We start from the raw sequence: 17,950 nt of genomic DNA, 5'->3' as shown, positions 1-17,950 counted from the left end.
AGATTAAGAGGTTTAGCCCAAAAATTTGGGGCTTTCTGCTGAAATTGCAAAATTTGGGGCTTTCTGTGCTTCTGCCCCTTTCTGGTTGCAATTTCAAGCTCGAAATTTGGGGCTTTCACTTTTGCAGTACAATTTCCTGCAGAAATTTGGGGATTTTGTGATTACACTGCAATTTCGCAATGAAATTTGGGGCTTTTGCAGACAGAGCGCAATTCTTGCAACATTTGGGGCTTTTGATGAATTTGCCCCTTTCTGGTTGCAATTTCAGGCCTATTTTGGGGCTTTTGTGTTGGGAGAGCAATTTTGGAGATTTCAGTTCATACTGCCTTTCTTGAAGTGTTTTGCAGCACTTTTGGCAGATTCTAGAGAGTTTTTTATGCTTGGACAGATTTCTGACAGTGCAAGTGCTGAAATCTGAGTTGCATTTACAGCCAGTGCTTGGCTGTGTTTTTTGGGAGTTGTGCATTTCATTCCCAGTAAGGGAATTCAGTTTTGTATCTGCTAAAAACTCTTTCTCAGATATGGCCCAGCAAAATCAGAATGATTTCCCGTTCGGTGGTCTTTCACAGGAAGACAAGTTGGATGGTACCAACTACTCCCTATGGAGTTTTATGGTACGCAATATTCTGATTTCTCGCAATTTATGGGATTATGTGAATGGGGATGAGATCCGACCAGCAGGTATAGCACCTAATACCCCTCCCCAGCAAGGAGGTGGAAGAGGTCGTGCACAGGGTGCAGCTGCAGGACAAGTTGTTGGTGCAGCTATAGCCACTACTCCAGAGCAGAAGAGATGGGATTCACGGGATGCCTTAGCTTTGTCATGCATCTCTCTTTCAGTTAAAAGATTTATCATTCCGCATATCCGGTCGTGTAAGACCTCGAAGGCACCGTGGGATATCTTAGAAAGCATGTATGCAGCCCGGAATGATGCAAGGGTATCTTTCTTGAAAAGAGAGTTAAGTAATACACATATGGAAGAGGGTGACTCCATGTCAATACAGCTCACAAAGCTACAGGATCTCAGAGAGCAATTATTGAACATTGATGAGATTATTCCTGATTCAGAGAGATGATTACCACCACTCTGAATTCTCTTCCTGAGTCTTATCTCAGCTTTCATACCTCGCTGAACTTATCATTGAGGGGGGGTGCAAATCCTCTCACTTTTCATGAATTGATAGGACTTCTGCTTCAGGAAGAGCAGACCAGGAAAAACTTGGCTTCACGTGCAGGTGAACAAGCTATGCTCTCAAAGTTCAAGTCAAAAACAAAGGGACAGGCAAAGACATCAGTAAATCAACCTTCCAGTGGGTCAGGACAGCCTTCACAAAAGGCTAAAAATGATGCAAGTAAGCCCAAGAAGAAGGGTTTTTGTCATTACTGCAAAAAGCCAGGTCATCACATTGCAGAATGCAGGAAGAGGCTTGCAAAAGAGAAGAAAAACAGCTCCGGTATGGCTGTTTCAGATTCAGCTCCTCATGCATGTGACAGTGGGGATGCTGCAGCCAACTTTGTTGGACAGGATTATGCCTTTTTATCTTGCATTTCAGATTCTAGGCTGGCTGTTCCAGATGCTCGGGATAGTACAGCCACTTGTAATGATGATACATATGCCTTTTTGACTTGCAGTTATGATCCTTCCACGGATGCATCAGCTTTCAGTGTCAATGAAACACTGAATACTTGGTATTTTGACAGCGGTGCCTCCAAGCATATCACTTCTAGGAAGTGTCTCTTTACTTCCTTGCATCCACCTCCCGTTGGTAAGAAAGTCACTTGTGCCAACAACTCGTCATATTCAGTACGTGGTACAGGAGAAGTTGAGCTTACCGCCATTGATGGCTCAGTTTTCAGATGTCTTGTATGTGCCTGGTATCACCAAGAATCTCCTCTCAGTGTCCACTCTTAACAGGGCTGGATTTCAGGTCATCTTTGAGGATGACAAATGTGCTGTCCGAGACAGAGAAAATGATTATGCCTTGAGATTATCTGGTACTCTGCTGTGTGGGCTTTTTCAGCTTGATCTTTTTGAGAAAAGAGCAGCCCATGCTCTTGCAGTTTCTACTCCTACTGCTGCCATGCAAAATGCAGAGTTATGGCATGCCAGATATGGCCACATGCATTACAACAGCTTGATGACACGTCAGAAGCACTCTATGGTTGATGCATTGCCACCTCTTGAAATACCTCCTCCACATACCTGTGAAGGGTGCATTTTAGGCAAGATGCACAGATTCCCCTTCAAAAAGGATGGTTCAGTTAAAGCTGTCCGGAAATTACAGCTTATACACAGTGATGTCTGTGGTCCCATGAGGACTCCATCATTTAATCATCTCTACTTTGTTACTTTTATTGATGATTACTCCAATTTTACTTGGGTCTTTGGACTGAAGCGCAAATCAGAAGTGTTCATGGTGTTTAAACACTTTTCAGCCATGGTTGAAAATGAAACTGGACTCAAGATACAGACATTGCGCACAGATAGAGGTGGGGAATACTTGTCTGCAGATTTTGATGCTTTTCTGAAAGGCAAGGGTATTGTGCATCAGCTCACAGTGAGGCTGACTCCTCAGCAAAATGGCAAAGCTGAGAGGAAAAATAGAACTCTTATGGAGATGGACAGATGTATGCTGAAAAGCAAACACATGCCTCACAAATTCTCGCTTGAAGGTCTAATGTGTGCCAACTACATCTTAAATCGGGCTCCCACTAAGGCTTTGAAAACAAAAACTCCCTATAAAGTCTGGAATGGGAGAAAGCCTTCAGTGGATCATTTCTGTGTCTTTGGATGCCTTGCATATGCTCATGCACCAGTTGAATTTCGGCATAAGTTGTCAGATAAGGCAATTAAGTGCATATTTGTTGGGTACAGTGCAGAAAGCAAGAGGTACCATCTCTACAATCTTGCTACATGCAAGATCATTGTTAGTAGAGATGTGATATTTGCAGAAAATTCAGCTCACACTCAGGCTAAATTTCATATGCCTTCTTCTTCAGAGGATGTTTTTGAGGGGTTGCTACCCATTGCCTTGGGTTCCCCTTCTGATATTTCTGATGCAAATCAGAATTTACAGCCACCTCCCGATGCTCCAGTTCAGCCACAGGATGTCTTGCCACCTCCACAGGCAGTGGAACAGATAGTTCAGCAAGAAATTGCAGACATACATGCAGCAAAAACAGTCCCAAACTGGCTGTTACAGACTCTCAGGGAGAGTAAGATTGATGCTCCATTACCTAGCAGGACTCGCAGTGCAATAAGGCACACGGAAGGTGCTAATTCAGTGGAATCAACATCTGCACGTACTCTTCTCGATGACGAGGAGCCTGCAACATTCGAAGAAGCAAAGGACAATGTGCATTGGATGAATGCCATGCACGATGAGTTGCAGTCCATTAAGAAAAATCAGACTTGGGATGTCGTAGACTTGCCACCAGGTAAACATGCCATTGGTACACGATGGGTTTTCAAGGTGAAACGGAAGCCAGATGGCTCCATTGACAGATACAAGGCAAGGCTGGTTGCCAAAGGCTATGCTCAAAAAAAAGGCATAGATTATGAGGAGACTTTTGCTCCTACATCCCGAATGACCACCATCCGATCTGTTATTGCAATGGCTGCACATTTTGAGTGGAATGTTCATCAGTTGGACATTAAAACAGCCTTCCTAAACGGAGACTTGTTGGAAGAGGTTTATGTCAAACAACCTCCAGGCTTTGAAATTACAGCAAATGCACTTCAGGTATGCAAGCTAAATAAAGCTTTGTACGGGCTGAAACAGGCCCCTCGTGCATGGTATGCCAAGATTCATGCCTTTTTGACCAGCAAGGGGCTGCATAATAGTCCTACTGAGAGCACCCTCTACATCAAGAAGGATGGGGGGGAAATTTTAGTCATCATTCTTTATGTCGATGACAAACTGCTCACAGGGTCCAATGAAGATAAGATTGTAGATTTCAAAGCTGATTTGCAGACCAACTTTGACATGTCAGATTTGGGGCTGCTTCACTTTTATTTGGGGATCCAGTTCTCTCAAGAGAGAAGTGGCACTCTTATGTCTCACTCCAAGTATGTGCAGAAACTCTTGGACAGATTTAACATGCATGATTGTAAGCCCATAGCCACTCCTATGGAGCCGGGGCTGAAACTCACAATGCATGATGCAAGAGAATTAGTTGATGCCACATTTTACAGTCAGGCTGTTGGATGCCTCATATATCTCTGCAACACTAGACCTGATATACAGTTTGCAGTATCTCAGGTGAGCAGGTATATGCACAACCCAAAAACTATGCATTGGCAGGCAGTTAAGCGCATCTTCCGTTATTTGCAGGGCACGAAGTCTTTTGGCTTATTATTTCCCAGGGGGGGTGACTTGTAGATGCATGCCTACAGTGATTCAGATTGGGCTGGTGATTATGACACTAGGCAGTCCACTAGTGGCAATTGTTTCTTTTTGGGTAAAGCTTGCATTTCCTGGCTGAGCAAGAAACAATCTACAGTGGCTACCTCATCATGTGAAGCTGAGTACAGGGCAGCTTTCACAGCAACAGTTGAATGTGTCTGGCTGCGACATCTAGTAGCTGATCTTCATCTGTCATTGGAGGGTCCTTCTCCAATTCTCACTGATAGTCAGAGTGCCATTGCAGTGGCAAAGAATCCAGTGTTTCATGCTCGCACGAAGCACATTGAGGTTCACTATCACTACGTCAGAGAGAAGTTGCATGCAGGAGAGATCAGTATGATCTTTGTGTCCACACATGACAATGTTGCAGATATTTTCACCAAAGCACTACCACGTGAAAAGTTTGAGGCATTTCGCGTACCCTGAACTTATATCCGTTTGGTGATTAATCAGCCTTGTACATGACATTGGCACTGCAGGGGGGTGTTAGAATTATAGATATAATTCAGCAGTGACCAATGTAATTTAATAAGCTAGTTAGGGGCACTTTTCCCTCTCTAAAAGGTTTTTCCCCCTAACTACAGTTAGTCCACTAACTATGGTTAGTGACTACTAAGGTTTTGTCACTAGGACAAAACCTTATCTCTCACTCTTTCAGTTGTACTCTTACACTCTTCTATTGCAACTAAGCTCTCAAGCTTTCAGCTCTCAGCTCACTCTCTTGCTCTCTCTCTCTCCAAATCTTACAAAATCGTCCACCAAACTGAGGATTTCAACTCATAGCAATCTCGGAATTCAGTGCGCACAAAACCAGGCAAGAGCCAAGAGATGGGCGATCAGGAATATGGCCTCAGATGATGAAAACGCTAGTAAATAGGACCTCTAGTAGGTCACTTTTTAAAACATGACCCTAGTGAGCAAAACCAATGACCCTAGTGAATAGGACCAAGCTAGTGAATAGGACCAAGCTAATAGCACTAGGAGTTGCACTTGTTGCACATTTAATCATAGGTACCCTTTGGGCATTAATTAATGCCCCTAGCCCCGCACCCAAAGGCCAAATTCAGTGGCGGTTAGTTTAATCACTTCGCCATCACGTCCCGTGACAGGAAGAGGAATGCATTGATGAGGAAAAGATTATCCAACTCAAGAAGGCAATGCCACAAGTCAGTTGGGATGAAAATGGCATAAGTCTTATCACCCAAAAGGGAAACCAAGCACAGATTTATTTCAAAAGGATTTTAAGAACCAAGATCCTCAAACAAACCACCAAGCTGAAGGGTACTAGGATTTGGATATCTGAAGAGCTCACTCTGACCCAACTCAAACAAAGGGCAAATGAACTTATCAAAGTGAAAGAAGCAAGGAAAGAAGGTAAATGGACGGTCTATCGAGATGGGCAAGTACTCATTAGAGATTTCAAACCTAAGCCCAAAGACTCTCAGTCATAAACTGATGTTATTCAGACCCCTCTTAATATAGTACTTTGAATGTAGTTATGCTATAATAATTTGGGGCTGAGCTGTTGTACTCCCCCATAGACTCTCAATAAAAATGTTATAGCTATAGCTATTAAGTTCACAATAAAAATGTTATTCAAAATAAAAATGTTAGGGCAGGTTTGAGCACTAGAAGTTTTCAGAAAGGGCCTTACTAAAAGGACCTAGGGGCGAGTACCCTTGATAAGGAATTACCTATATCCAAGGTCAATTAAGCGAAGACATGGGCTAGCGATGAGTGAAGTGGCAGCCACCTATGCTTCTTAGGGCCTTCTCCATAGTGACAGAAGGGGGGTAATAGCATACGGGTCCAGAGCACTCATGGTTGGGAGACAACAAGACGAGCTGTGCACGTAGGTCCAAAAGGTGCAGACATTTGAATTGTAACACATACAACAGCACAATTCTGCTGAGGTAGGTCTTCAAACTTTACTACACTGAGCCGAACCACCTGCTAGGCTATTTATTGGTGCCTCTTTTGTCTATAGCATAAATGTTTGCCAGTTTAATTTGAATATTACATGAAGGGCATGCCTCCTCATAAAATTCATTGTAGCTGTTTGTGTCTCTTTACCAATGCCCCTATTGTTTCATGTAATAAATAGATTTTCAAAATATCATACCTTTTAAAGGACTGCTGGATTCTGTTTAAACATTTGCTAATGGCAGATCCTTCAAACTTCTTCAGTCATAGTGCACTCTTCCATCAGTGCTGTGCCCTTTCAAACAGGACATGGCTCTCATCCCTCATATTGAAGCTACTTGTAGAAATTTCACCATGGCTTACAAACTGCACATCAAAGAGCAGCACAGGGCTTCTGCAATCAGTAACTACTGCAATCCAAAGCTGTCCAGGTGGATCAATGAGGGGTATTGCAGAAGCAGTTGTAACAAGTAAAATAGCTTCTTAGGTTCCCCCCTCCCCTTTTTCTATTTTAATAAAGATGGTATGTGATAGATCAATACCCCTTAATGTATACATGCACATGACAATTACATGTTTACAGCACCATCATTACTATGATTCTCAAATTTCCGCTTGCAAAAGCACAGGAGCTCTCAATCATGTAAATTTTGCAGCTTAAAAGTTTGAAATGTGCCAGTTTTGAGTGTGATTGCCCTTCAGATAGACAGATATCCATGGTATTTCTGTACATTAGTTCGTAACAGTTGATGGTGCCAAAAGAAATCAATGTCTTTCTATAAATCCCACATCTTTTTCATTTCTTAGTGAGCAAATCCATGAACAAAGTTCCATACCTCTATCAGACATTTCCACTCATCAAGCTTATTAAGATCCAACGTGTAGAGATCATCCAGTGTAATCTCTTGATCTCCAACTTCCATAAGCCCACCATATAAAAATAGAGAATCTTTTCCAACGACCATACAAGCATTGATACGGCCACATGGCCTAACAACCTGAGATGTCACATTACAAGGCAAGAAACCATTTAAAAGTACAAGGCAAGAAACCATTTAAAAGTATCAGAAAAAATGCAGAACTAGAAATAAATTGAAAGCAGGATATTATTGTTTCACAAATGTAGACAGAAGCAAGAGAAACGATTTCAAGGGAATCACACAAAGAAAACAGTAGCTCCCAAAATATGTTATTCAAAATTGAAATAAGTCTCACACAGGGATGATCAAATGAATGTGAAGGGAAATAGCAAGGGGGAAGCAGTACCTTGTTGAATGACTCTGAACTTGCATCAAACCAGATAAGAAAAAAGATGGATTCCTGGTCAAATGAATCCATCAAGGGGGCAACAGTACCTGGTTGAGATAACTCTGAACTTGTGGGCAATAGTACAAAAGGACATGGCCTAGATAAGAGGTCATGACGAGAAGTATGACAATACTTTCTTGTGCCAGTCTGACAGTAATGTCGCCTCAACATTGTACAAGGCCTTACTAGAGGACAATGGCATAGGTTGTGGGAGTCAATGGTGTATGGTTGTTGCAAGGATCAACCAAAGAGCTAGCATTGCAGCCTATGGAAATGCAAAGATGAAGCTGATGCCTTGAGGATCCTAAAAAGATTTACCGCCTGTCCTTGAGCCATGACTTGGAGCCCTATCACATGTGTAACCTCAACTTTCTGCAAGGCACTAGAGGACATTTTGGAGGCAACGTATCTGACCAAACTGTGCAGCACATGCCCCAGCACTCCAAATCTAGACAGAAGCAAGAGAGCAGATATCAAGGCACTCAAAAAACAAAACCAGGAGCTCCCCAAATATAATATATAGCTGGCACTCAGGAATTAGCAAAAACAGATACATCTACAAGCATACAATTTCAATTATTTCAAATATTTGCTGCGGAAAGGGGGGATTCAAAGACCTGAGTTTATCAAGAGAAACTGCAAGGAGAAAGCAGTGCCTTGTGCAGGTGACCCAACTTGCACCAAGCCAGACAATACCAAAGATAAATGGGGGATATTACCAATAAAAGGTGAAAGGATACGACTTTGACAAGAGCCATTACAAGAAATTATTATCGCCCACTTATGACAATGCTTTCTAGTGCCGGTATGATGGTGGCATTAGTTATGTGATTCAATGGTGCATGGCTTCTGTGAGTGCTGCTAAAGCCTGTGGAAAAAGATTCTAAAGACATTTACCATTGGCCTTGGGTAATCAATTCAATGCGCAAAGGCAGCATGACCCCAATGATTGTCCAAGGCCTCATTAGAGGACAAGAGCATAGGTTGTGGGGGGTCACAAAATTCAACCAAAGAGCTGTCTTTGCAGCCCATGGAAATGCAAGACATAGCTGGATGCATTCAAGATTGTAAAAGATCTACCAATTGGACTTGGGGACCTTATCGCACTGTGTGTAAGCACTAGCCTCAAGCTTTTCTATAAGGCACTAGAGGACCCCACAATGATACTTTTTGGAGGGCAACATCAATGACCAAACAGTGCAGCAGGTGCCAGGCACTCAAAGCAGAGCTACTAGTCATTCCCATGGAGACACAAAGTGAGATATCTTGCATGTATAACTGCTTTGATACGTGATAACATTCTCTACTAACATAGCCTTCAAAATTTTAGGATATTAGAGCAAGCAATAAATCATTGCCTTGGATCACATATTTCTACACTTTCGAGTCAGCCACGGGACACAATGGAGTGGAAGAGGAGGAGAATTGGATCAATGGGAAGGGGAAGAGGCGACATAGCAGTATGGAGCCAGAGACACAAAGACCATGCACAGTGCAAAGGTTGACTAGAGCACGCACGATGGAGGTCCAGCCTATATCGGCTATAGTGAGAGGTGACCGTCAACAGAGTTGAGATGTCACACTCGATATAGCCCGCCAAATATAGAGATCACAAAGCCACCCCCGCAGTGAGACATTTGAGATATCTTCACATCCTGCTAGAGGCGCACGAGGATCGTAGATGATAGTAGATCACATCTCCTACTATCTCAGGATTTCTGACTTCTGGGTTTTGAGAACAAGCTCTTGAAATTCTTAGTATAGCACACAGCAAGGGCCCTAGCGAGCCCTTTGCCTCAAGCCCATAGTGGCTTGTATGAGTTACTTTTTTATTATACCTTGTCTCATAGGCCCGCAATGCTATCTCAGGATTTCTAACTTTTGGGTTTTGGGTACTAGCTCCTGAGTTTCTTAGCAAGGGCCCTAGCGAGCCCTTTGCCTCAACCCCATAGTGGCTTGTATGAGTTACTTTTTTATTGTACCTTGCTCGTCTCATAGGCCTGCGGGGCCTCTCTCTCTCTCTCTCTCTCTCTCTCTCTCTCTCTCTGGCCTCTCCCCACTCAACCTCTCCCTCCCGCTAGCCTCTCTCTCTCCCGCTAGCCTCTCCCCGCTCAGCCCCTCCTCTCCCGTTAGCCTCTCTCTCTCTCTCTTTCCCCGTCCATACTCTGTACCTCGCCCGTACCTCTGTACCTTCGTCGTCCGTACCCCCATCCGTACAGCCTGTCAGCAGGCAGCCAGTACCGTACAGTCCCGTCGTCCATACCTCTCCCCCCGTCCGTAAAGCCCATCAGCAGGCAGCCAGTACCGTACGGCCCATCAACAGAAGCCGTACCTCTCCCTCCATACATTTTAGAAGCAACTAACTAGCCCTAACCCCGGGTTGGGCTAAACCCCCAACACAACCCGGGGGTTAGGTTAAGCTAGGGGGTTCAAACAGACAGCCAACTATGGACTACTGGCCTACCCTCTCCTCCAAGTCCCCCTCAACTCCCTCAACTCCTTCAACATCCATCAAGACTCGTGGTACCAACCATGTATATAGGACTGGATAGGTACAGCAGGATGAGGAAAAGGGGAGTCATAGGCTCTCCTAGCTTGCAAGCTCCTTGTGCAAAGGGTAGTCAATACAGAGCCATTTGGTGACACAACACTACTAGGCAAGCTCCTTAGATACGTTTTGCCAGGTGCCTCAATTATGGAACACTTAACACATTACATAATATTTCCCAGCATTACATTTAAAAACAGGTTTTTGCATCACTAATTGATATCTTTCACATTTGGTTCAAGACCATAGACAACCTCTACAACTGTAAGACCAATGTTTCAGTAATCTATAGCACCCACAGAGACAAAACTTGCATACAGGAATTGTGGCAGTGTAGTTAAAGCCCAACTAATTAATTGCATTTTGATACCTGGAGAAGCTAGCACCAAAGGGGCATTTCTAGCTATTGACATGTGGACTATATAAATTGGTGCTAGGGGTATGAACTGTATAAAGTTTCTACATGAAGGGGTCAATATCATATGAAATAGATAAGGCTAACATTCTAGGCTAAGTGCTCGCCCCTCAAGTTGCAGTGTTTAGGAATGAATAAGCAAAGCGTCTTAAAATGCATGGCAATTTTAATTTTTATGCAGCTGATTCAAACGAACCTTAGAGAATAGGAAAACACTGATGGTTCTCATAGTGAATTTGTTTTCTGAAACCTGCAAGTGTACTTTTTATGCAATTGGTTCAAACAAACTGTAGAGAATAGGTAAACATTATTGGTTCTCATAGTGAATTTGTTTTCTGAAACCTGCAAGTTCACTTTTTACGCAATTGATTCAAACAAACTGTAGAGAATAGGTAAACATTATTGGTTCTCATACTAGATTTCTTTTCGGCAACCTCACTGCCTAGCTTCCCCAAAGCATGATAAGTTCTTCCCATACTAAAATTGGATGGTTATTACCTGAGGAATAGCAGATGTCGATGGCCTGTCTTGCTTATTTATGCTTGGAAAATCGGTTTCCATTTCATCATCACCAAGAGTGGCTTCCTCAATCTGTTCAGCAAGCCTCTCATAACTACCAGAAGGTGTGGTCTCAAATTTCTCAGAATTTTTGTCAGAAGATAAAGTCGAGACACGGTCTACATCCTCGATATCTGTCACTGTGTCAACCAAAGCCTTATGGTCGACATGTTTTTTGCCAGCTTTATCAGCCTCTTCATATTCAAATGGCATGCTTGTCTTCCCCCTAGTCTTTTTACAGAACAAGGCAAATCAATTATTTTAGTATATCAAAACTTGAATAATCATAGTGACATAGAACATTGTCCAAGTATAGAGGTGGCAAATAATAATAGCATAATCTGTTTTAATTTTTACAAGCTGCACTCAGAAAACCTTTTCGAACCCAGTTAAGAACATCACACCCTCCCCCCATCTTCACTGCCATAGTATTTTATGGAGTGTGTATTAAATAGGATGCTTTTTCATTTAGGAAAGACGTGAAAAACTTTTATCCAAGCAAGAATTGAAACATCATGATGATTACCTTCTGTTTCGGTACCTTTGCTTTGCGCAGTTCCAAAGGATACCTAACACATAAAACCATTAAAACATCTGTGACACTCTCACATGATAGCAGGTAAAATACAATTGTACCACTCCCACATCAAAATAGGAGGCCTAATACAATATGATGACCTCAAACTCAATACAATGCACATCAACTTTTTCCCCCAACAAAATAAATTTTGGCAAGGAGACCGCTGTGTTTCACTCAGCATATTAAATATTGCTCAAGTGTTTCCAGAATATCTACCCATGCTTGTGATGCAGAATCAAAAGCTCCTTAAAAACCATTCATCCTTACCATCCACCTGAGGATAAACATAGCAAATATACTAAATCCAACTAGCACTATCCTGAAGGCGTTGATGGTAAATTTACTTACTACTCAAATGTTTTGATTAACTAGCACACAGATTAAATCCATCTGCAGCAAAAGCGCAGAACTGAAGAAAAACTCATCAATAAGAACATGATTTCCAATGGTAAGTTCATGGTAATCCAAGGTTCCACTCACCATCAAATCTTTCAGAGAGAATCGTAAGCCCTAAGAGGTTTATAGGTTTGCTCATTTAGATGAATTGTCCTGTAAATATCTGCCTGAATCTAAAAGATATATGCACGCATGCACAGCACAAACATATACATACTCCTACCAACACAAACCCACAAACAGTTTACGTTTTTCTTTCTAAGACTCCTCCCCCCTCAGCCTCGGCTGGTTCAAATCCAAAGTCATCATAATTTCACATGTTCTTTTGTGGTCTTACATTATTCTATGAACTATCAGTGCTCTTCTTTTTAACATATTAAATGGTGCCCGCCCTTGACATAAGAGATCCAATGGATACTCACAGACGACGATGATTCCCCAGCTTATAAACTGTATATACAGACGACTTGACAAACAGGCAAATCCAAAGAGCGATGTAATCGTACATTGTCATTTCGAGGAGATCAAACAGAGGAGCACGTCATCTAGTGCATTCTGCAATGAGGCAGCACCATTATCACTTCATCAAGAAGCTCATGACTCCTGCTTCACCCACCATCCAAATTAACATTGGTTGGCATCCAACTTCCCCCGATGTCTCTACATTCTCTTCAAGACTTCTACATTCTCTTCATAGTCTTGACAGATGCTCGGCTACTCTATGGGATGCCTGTTAGTACAGAACCGACTCAAACTCACCTCATGAAGTTTGTGACTAGAGAAGATTCCTGAGGGAGTAGGCATGCAAGTATCAACATCTAAATCCCAAGCAATAATAGACATGATCCATCTGAGCACAGGTTCGAGAGACACCACTGTTGCCTGTCACTACCTTCACCCCACAACTTCGGGTTCATAGCAGAGTAGGCTGACAAATTTGATCAATTGACACAATATGGTATCAAGGGAGAGTCCGCCTTGCTTCTTTGACAAATGGGTACTACGAGGGAGAAGAGCAATACCTTCCTCACACCAATTCTCTTAGAACCCTCTTGGAAGCCCCTCAAATTCCATGCAGAATCTTAGGAGTTGATGAAAGAGTTTTGTAATGCTGATGCATTGACCTTGTCACCCCTCTGAGGAGGAGTTTTAGTGATTGATTTTTCTTTAGGTATTGTAGGAGAACTCTTCATGAACCAAAGGAGAAGATGGCCTTGTAAAACAGGCATCAACCTAATGATACTTCTTGAGCATTTTAACAAAACTCCTTACATATCACAGCGGAGGGTTTCATTGACCCACCAGGATACACGCAGATTCACCTACCCCACTCGCTGAGGATCTCTCTTGGGCAGTTCCGGGTCTCTTCACACAGACTTCGCATCGAGAGCGGCAGAGCAGAGCAACTACCCAGGGAGAGGCGCATATGCACACTGTATGACATGCAGGAGGTTGAGACAGAGGAGCAATTCATCTTCAGGTGTCCTGTGTACTATGAGATCCGAGGGCGTTTCCACTGCTTCAGGGATAGTTATGGGATTTTGGCCCGTTTCCTCTCCTACCCAGACCAGCGGTGTTTGGCAGGTTTCATTCATGAGGCACTTAGACACCGTGAGAGGATACTCCGAGCATGGAGACAAGAGCAGACTTCTTCCTCGATTGATCCCTCTCAGAGCTCTATCACGGAGTTCTTTCAGCTAGATTACATGTACCCCCACGAGACGAGGCCTCGACATGGCCGTGACCCAGAGCCTGTGACCCGACAGCTCAGACAGAGGGTCAACACACATATCACACTTGGAGACATCCCCTCCTTGTTTAGAGTAGGAGCCCGACGGACGGGGGCCACAGTAGCCCTGGTTAGACGCAGAGCTACGACCAGGAGACGTGCCAGGACCAAACCTCTGAGTGGCCGACAGCACTCTATTGCCGACTTCATGCCTCCACTACCTCATCCATCTTGATATCTTACTGTTGTCGATGATGATGATGTTGAGATTGATATATAGTCGGCCATCGACATGACTATGTTGGACTTAGGACTTAGTACTGCCATTCTACACTATTGCATTTTGCATTGGTATGGATGCTCGTTTAGTAGCTCCACTACCATAGCTTGTTGTATCAGGATTTTCACAGTCTCATAGACCCATCGGTCTTCCGAAGACTTTAATAAATTTTCTTTCTTTCTTTCTTTCAAAGTATGATCACTAAGTTCTACCAACTGGAACGCATAGGCTCTCGCCCCATGAGGCTCTGACACGGACGTGATTCAGAGCCGACATCGCCATACACACGACAAAGGACGGATACACAGATTCCACTTGGGGACATTCCCTCCAAGTTCACGGTTGGAACACGACTGACAAGGGTCACCATAGCCCTTATCACGCGCAAAGCCGTGCCCTCATATAGTCAACGGCACTCTATCTCTGATTTCATGTTACCACTCTCCCACGGAGGGCTACAGCTGTGATTCTCGACCAGATGTCGCCTTATACTCTAATGACACTTGGTGGCAGCTATGATGGATATGCCCATATTGATGTTGATATGACGTTACCATTGATGTTTTTACAACTATGTGGCATTTAGCTTTTTTAGTATGGGTGTTGATGCTCGTTAAGTAGCTCCACCCTTTCAGATTGCTTGTATTAGGTTTCTCATATCATAGGTCCATCGATCTTCCAAAGACTTTAATAAGTCTCTCTCTCTCTCTCTCTCTCTCTCTCTCTCTCTCTCTCACCAGCCTTCAGTAAACCAAAGGGCAGTAAACCGTAACTAGCTTAGCATCCATGTCATTTATAGCCACATTGCATCTCTTTCAACCACTTCCTTAAACACAAAACCACTTAAAAACAACTTTGAAAAAGAAAATATGGATGGAGGCTAGAATGCCCCTACTCAACGAACCAAACACGAAACACCACACTGGCCCCAAATAATTGGCATCCCTTTCGGCATTTATTTAATTCTTCAAAAGTGGAATTCTGCTTTACAACAAGGGTGCACCCTTATACTCTTCTCCTTTCCATTTTCCACTACCAGAGCCAACACTTGGCCTCTGCCTCCATCCAATTCCAGTGCAACACTAGTACCCCAATGCCAGGGTCAAAATTAAGGCATATCTCAACAACTATGTCACTGGACTGTAACAAGGCATCAAAGCAAATCCCCATAAGTGCTCAAATAGCCTCAAGGCATCAAACTGCAACCAATCTGTTCCTCTGGCATCCACCTGGCATATACCCTATGTGACTAGGTTTATACCTACAACCTGTAATGCCCAGAAAGAACTCCAAACAACGAAATCCAAAGCAACAAGCTTCCAAGATAGCAAAAGCAAACCAAACGGAAGTCAGAATATCCATACCCACTCTCCATGGAAGAAGGGCAAGCTCTTGCACCTATCCCTAGGGTGTAGAAATGACTTCCAATCAAGGGGAAAAGAGAGAGAAAGTGAGGATACAGATTCTGAGAGCTGAAAAGAGAAGGAAGAGCAAGGCTCACAGGTGTAGAAGCCAGAAACAAGAGAAAAGGCTAAAATATCTGCAACAAGAGCTCTAGATGTGCAGAACAACCCGTACAGCTTCAGAATGGGTCGTTCAATCAAGAAAACATGATGTACCAACTGGAAATCAGGTCCTGGACTGCGTGCCAGCAGTTCTGGTGCAGGAGAGATGCCTTGGGATGCGTGCCAGCAGAAAAAACGGGCTGAAATGCAGCAAAATCAGGTCGAGTGGCAGCAAATATTCTGCCTAGGGATGCGTGCCAGCCCTTGGCGGTTATTCCAGCTTTGAAATCTGAGCAGAAATCAGCAAAAACAGCTTCCAATCACCTTGGGATGTGGGCAGCAACAAAAACCAAGGTCTTTGCACCAGATTAGAGAGCAACAGGAGGCGATCACGCCACAGGATAGAGAGGCTGACAGAGCATAGCCTCATGTCACAGACTTCTATGCATTTGAGTCAGTCCCACAGCACATTGGGATGTAGATGGAGGAGATAGCAGACATGCAGGCAGCCTGGATTACTGAGAGAGGGATGCAGAGACCACCTGCAGCACGGAGAGTGACCAGAGCACACTCTATTGAGGTCCGTCCTATCACAGCATTCCTCAGGGAAGACTGCCCGAGGCGAGGGGTTTCTCTGAACATAACCCAACAGGTTCAGAGATCGAGGAGACCACGTCCCCCTCCGCCACCACAGCATGACACAGCCCAACAAATGCAGATCCGAAACATTTTTGCTGCTCACAGACGAGCCACCACGGTGCCGGGCTTTGGCTTCTGAGCCTGAGTCTCAGATCTCAGCATGCTACAGCTCTCAGATAGTTGCTAGTCTCCGGGTTATATCTAATTTTGCTCAAGCTATTGAGCTCTGTAGAATTATCAGTTTATCAGCTTATCAGTTTTACAGTTTTTTCAGTTTAGCAGTTTAGCAGTCTTAGCACTCAGCAAGGGCCTTAGTGCGCCCTTTGCTCCAGCCCACTGAGGCTTGTATGAGATCATCCTGTTGGTGTACTTTATACCTTGTCCCATAGGCCCGCAAGCCCTTCCGCAGACTTTAATGCATCTCTCTCTCTCTCTCTCTCTCTCTCTCTCCACAAAGTATTGGGCCCTACCAGTTTGGTTCTTTTGTGCACACTCTAGGTCTCCCCCTCCAGCTCAACTTCCTTATTTTTACTGTCCCTATTCCTCTATCCCTTACACCCTGCCCTTCTCTCTTCCTTTTTTTCCTTCTGCTGCTCCCTTTTTTCAACCCCAGCTTTCCTGCCACCCCACTCTTTTCTCCCCACTTCCAGATCGGAACCCATACCTTCCTTAAACCAACATCCTTTGTTATACAGTAACTAGCCCAGATTAGCTGGCTTATCATTTTGTAACTCCTGGTGATTCAAAGCAAAAAATTTGGATTGCTTCAGCAAATATATCTATAAAATAGACATCCATAGAGAGCTATACACTTCAAAGTGATACTTTGCAATCGGCTTATGTCCCATGGAGCTTGCTAGGTCTCCAATTTACAGGGTTTTTAAAGCTCATTTCAGTTATGTGGTTTACTGACACAGGGATGCATAGACCCGAGGAGAGTGCCATCAAGCAATAGAAAGCAGACCTGTACAGCAAAAAACAGTCATCTGAGAGGAGACTCCTGTCCCCATAATATCTAAATATAGAAGCATGTAATGGCATTGCAAATCGCCTGCATGGGAGGTGAACATGGGAAATCTCTAGGTGGGAGTTCAGGTCAAGAAGACACCCTACACAGCAGTTACAGCCACACTGGAGCAAACAAGATGGCAGGCTGTCTGGTTCTCACTTTCTATGATGGCATACCTTATTTCACAAACTATAATTTCCAAGTTGACACAACCTGCAGGCCAAAAAATAAAAAAGGGGAAGACAAGAGGGGTCGGGGCGCCCCGGGGGGGTGGGGGGGCGCAAAGCAATATGCACCCACCAAGAAGTCGATAAAGAAAGCAGATGTGGCGTGGAGGGGACACACACACACACACAGCAACAGAGAGAGAGAGAGAGAGAGAGAGAGAGAGAGAGAGAGACCAGCGGCGATTGTCCATTTGAAAAGCATAAAACTCATTTAAAAAAGTGCTGCATATTAGATCCCCTGCAAGCACAAACAAGAGTCACATGAGAAATCCATGTGCCTGCTTCAAATAAGTATATTCTTCAACAATTTAAACATCAGCCAGTATAGTCCCAACAACAATCAGTTTTTCAAACTGATCACAAAACTCATAAACAACTGTTGCAGCTAATTAGCTGACATTGCTTTGTTTTATACTAATGACTAGCA

At 43.6% G+C, this 17,950-nt stretch overlaps 1 protein-coding gene across 2 annotated transcripts in view; it reads right to left on the bottom strand.

Annotated features, from left to right (window-relative positions):
- LOC147899499 (Galactose oxidase/kelch repeat superfamily protein) overlaps window positions 1–17,950 on the bottom strand; it is a 121,770-nt gene that overhangs the window by 37,745 nt on the left and 66,075 nt on the right. For both annotated transcript variants that reach the window (XM_087378048.1, XM_087378049.1), the window contains exons 12-15: window positions 17,698–17,761; window positions 11,685–11,727; window positions 11,099–11,389; window positions 7,166–7,327 (exon numbers count right to left, since the gene is read on the bottom strand). In XM_087378048.1, coding sequence (XP_087234174.1) covers window positions 7,166–7,327; window positions 11,099–11,389; window positions 11,685–11,727; window positions 17,698–17,761 — 560 coding nt within the window. The remainder of the gene's footprint in view (window positions 1–7,165; window positions 7,328–11,098; window positions 11,390–11,684; window positions 11,728–17,697; window positions 17,762–17,950) is intronic.

Source organism: Dipteris shenzhenensis, chromosome 8 (genome assembly GCF_047967505.1).
Source record: "Dipteris shenzhenensis isolate YYH24624 ecotype China chromosome 8, Dip_SZ_1.0, whole genome shotgun sequence".
In the NCBI taxonomy this organism is placed as follows: Eukaryota; Viridiplantae; Streptophyta; class Polypodiopsida; order Gleicheniales; family Dipteridaceae; genus Dipteris; species Dipteris shenzhenensis.
Note: the sequence above shows the minus strand (reverse complement) of the source record. Positions and strands in the feature narration are given on the sequence as shown.